Below are 3,192 nucleotides of genomic sequence, written 5' to 3' on the forward strand. Positions count from 1 at the left end.
AGAGTAGATAGGAGTTCCTCAAAAGAGTTTTTTCCCATTTAAAGGGTGATAGACTCAAAAAGATCATACATTTTTTTTGGGGGTACCCTCCTTCCCCCCTACATTTGCTAACATATGGCACCTAAACTGTACTGTGGACACATGTGTAGGGCAATATAACAACTCTATATAATTTTATTAAGGTTCCCTGGCCTTGTGTAGTGTAATGTATTTGCTGCAACATATACGGCCATTGTACTTTAACTACACGCCGTATGCTAATTAGCCAACGCTAGCGTAACTTCGAACTGCTGAGCGTAATTTCGCTGGTGTAATTTCGCCAGCGTCCGGTACCCTGTGTGCAACTTTGGATCTTCGTGAATTAGCGTTGTCCAGACGAATGTTGTGATGTGCATGAAGCCAGCTCTGGCGAATTTTCGCTGGTTAGTGTATTTGCCCCAAAGAATCTGGAACAACTGTCAACATAGAGAAAACATCTCTGCTGCATTTTGGGAATATGAATGTATGATAATGGTACAGGTAGGGGATCCATTATCCGGAAACGCATTTTGGAGAAAGCTCTGAATTATGGAAAGGCCATTTCCCATAGACTCAATTTTATCCCAATAATCCATTTTTTTTTGTCTCTGTAATAATAAAACAGTGCCTTATACTTGATACAAACTAAGAAATAATGAATCCTTATTGGTACTAAAACGGCCGATTGGATGTATTTAATGTTCAAATGCTTTTCTAGTAGACTTAAGGTATGAAGACCCAAATTACAGACAGATCCGTTGTCTGAAAAATACCAGGTTCCAAACATTCTGGATAACAAGTCCATCTATGTATAAGAAAACTGTTAGGGAAGGCAGTAAACTTCAGATTCAATAGCATGAACTGGAGTCAATTTTGAGGTTCTTAATCTGCAGGGCTCCAGTGGGTGATCTTTTCACTGTCACTACATATATTACATACATCACTTAAATTACAGTAGATATAAAACATACATTTGATGTAAATGCGATGTACTGAGCTGTGACGCTGTAATGTTCCTTTAACCTGGGGGATACCCTCAGAATCTGTACAAGTCCAGTTGAATAGTGATAAAAGAATATTAATATGTTTTAGAATACCTCACATTTTTACAGATACATGATATCAAAGCCTTCATTATTTCTTGATTTCTCATGCTATATATGACAGGGTTGGACAGAGGAGTCACAACGGTGTAAAGAAGTGACAGGATTTGTTTTAAATCCTCAGAATGGCTTTTGGATGGAGCAACATACTGCGCTATTAGAGTCCCAAAATAAATGCACACAACAACGAGATGAGAACTGCAGGTAGAGAAGGCTTTCTGCCTCCCAGTGCTGGATGGTATATTTAAAATTGTGAGGAAGATTCTGACATAGGACATGAGTATGAACACAAACGGGAACAACGTTACTGGAGCAGCAATAATAAAGTTAGAATATGTCACTGAAGAAATGTCTGAACAGGAAAGGGCTAAGAGAGGAACGAGATCACAGAAGAAATGATCAATGACATTGGGACCACAGAACCTCAGCTCCCACACCAGACCAACAGTGATCATGGTGAGGATAAAACCCAGTATCCAAGAACAAGAGGTCAAATGAACACAAAGCCTTGGGTTCATGATACCAGCATAGTGGAGAGCATAACTGATTGCCAGGAATCGATCATAGGACATTACAGCCAGTAGAAGACACTCTGTAACTGCAAACACTCCAAAAAGATACAGCTGTGTTATGCAGCCCACAAAGGATACAGTGCCACCTTTCTTCATAATTACATATAACATGTTAGGAACAATGTTTGTCGCAAGACAAATATCGGCTAAAGACAAGTGACTTAGGAAAAAGTACATTGGTGATTTTAGACTTTGGCTAGAAAAAATTAGGAAGAAAATTGTAGCGTTCCCTGCTATTGTTGCCATATAAATCACGAGGAACACACATGAGAGCAAAATGTTGTAGTCATGAACACCGTGGATTCCTACAAGAAAGAACTCTGTGACAAAGGTTTCATTTTGCCGCTCCATGACGGAATAATAGTAGCTTTTGGAACAGTCTTTCCCACAACTGTAACATATAACCAAAAAAATACAACATAACCAGTGTTACATGCTATTATACATTATGTGGAAATATTATCAATGAATTGATGTAATTTGACTGAATAGAATGAAATGCCCTTCTAGTATTATATAATGAATTATTTCCTAACTACAAACGAATTAGGGGCAGATTTATTAAGGTACAAGTTGGGTTTTCCATGAAAATTCATGTTTTCGAGTTTATTTCTATAGTCAAAATTAAAATTTTTGGGTTAAAAAAAACTAAGTTTTTTTTTTGAATAAAACTAGAATTTATTATACCCTGGCCCTGGAAATAGCTCAAATCGGAAAATAATGACCTAAACCCTGTTGAGGTTGTAGGAGTCAATGGCAGAGGTCCCTTGGACCATTTGAAGATGTTAATGGCCTTCATGATGTTCAAGTTCTTTTGGAGGGTTTTGCCAAAAACTCGATCAATTCGAATTTCTGGGTTTTTAATCCCGAACTCGCTGATTCAAGTTTTTCTGAGTTTTTCAAAAATATGAGTTGTGTGTTCATTCGAGGTATATAAAACTTTAAAAATCAACTTTTGATAAATAACCCCTAGTGTTAAGCTTTACACAACTATAAAATACAGTTATTGGTGGTATAGTTAGAAATTGCCATTCGTCACAGCAAAGCCTTTAAAGGGGGACCATAGAGAGACCTTTGATAATATCATTTGGCTTCTCAGCAGTCACTATTCCAAGGTCTATGCAATATACTTAAAGGCTCATTTGCAGGGCAAGTGCAATGATGTGTAAAGTATACAATTTACAGGTAATAAGCCACATAGGCGTTATCATTTCCCTAAATTCATGAAACAATGTTTCAAACTCAAGAAGCATATGACTGGTAAGTGACATGTTGAGGAGGTTGTTTTGTGTGTAGGTGTGTCAATGGCAACATGAATTGTATCATTTCTGGTATGGTGAAAAGTGTCAGTTGTTTGTGTGTAGGTGCATCAATTAAGTCTGAAAATAATATCTTATCAAAGCAGGTGTTAATTTTATTGCATTTAAAACCTGGGGAGCTTTACATTTTTGCAAAATCTTGCTCACATAAAAAAATAAAAAATGTTTTTTAAAGAGTTA

At 36.9% G+C, this 3,192-nt stretch overlaps 1 protein-coding gene across 1 annotated transcript; it reads right to left on the reverse strand.

The window, feature by feature from the left end:
- Positions 1 to 816: 816 nt before the first annotated feature.
- Positions 817 to 2,385, reverse strand: LOC108698994 (olfactory receptor 11A1). Its single transcript, XM_018230852.2, has one exon. It carries the CDS (start codon positions 2,042 to 2,044, stop codon positions 1,097 to 1,099), a length of 948 nt encoding a protein of 315 aa, XP_018086341.1. The 5' UTR covers positions 2,045 to 2,385; the 3' UTR covers positions 817 to 1,096.
- Positions 2,386 to 3,192: the final 807 nt, after the last annotated feature.

This window comes from Xenopus laevis, chromosome 8L (genome assembly GCF_017654675.1).
Source record: "Xenopus laevis strain J_2021 chromosome 8L, Xenopus_laevis_v10.1, whole genome shotgun sequence".
In the NCBI taxonomy this organism is placed as follows: domain Eukaryota; kingdom Metazoa; phylum Chordata; class Amphibia; order Anura; family Pipidae; genus Xenopus; species Xenopus laevis.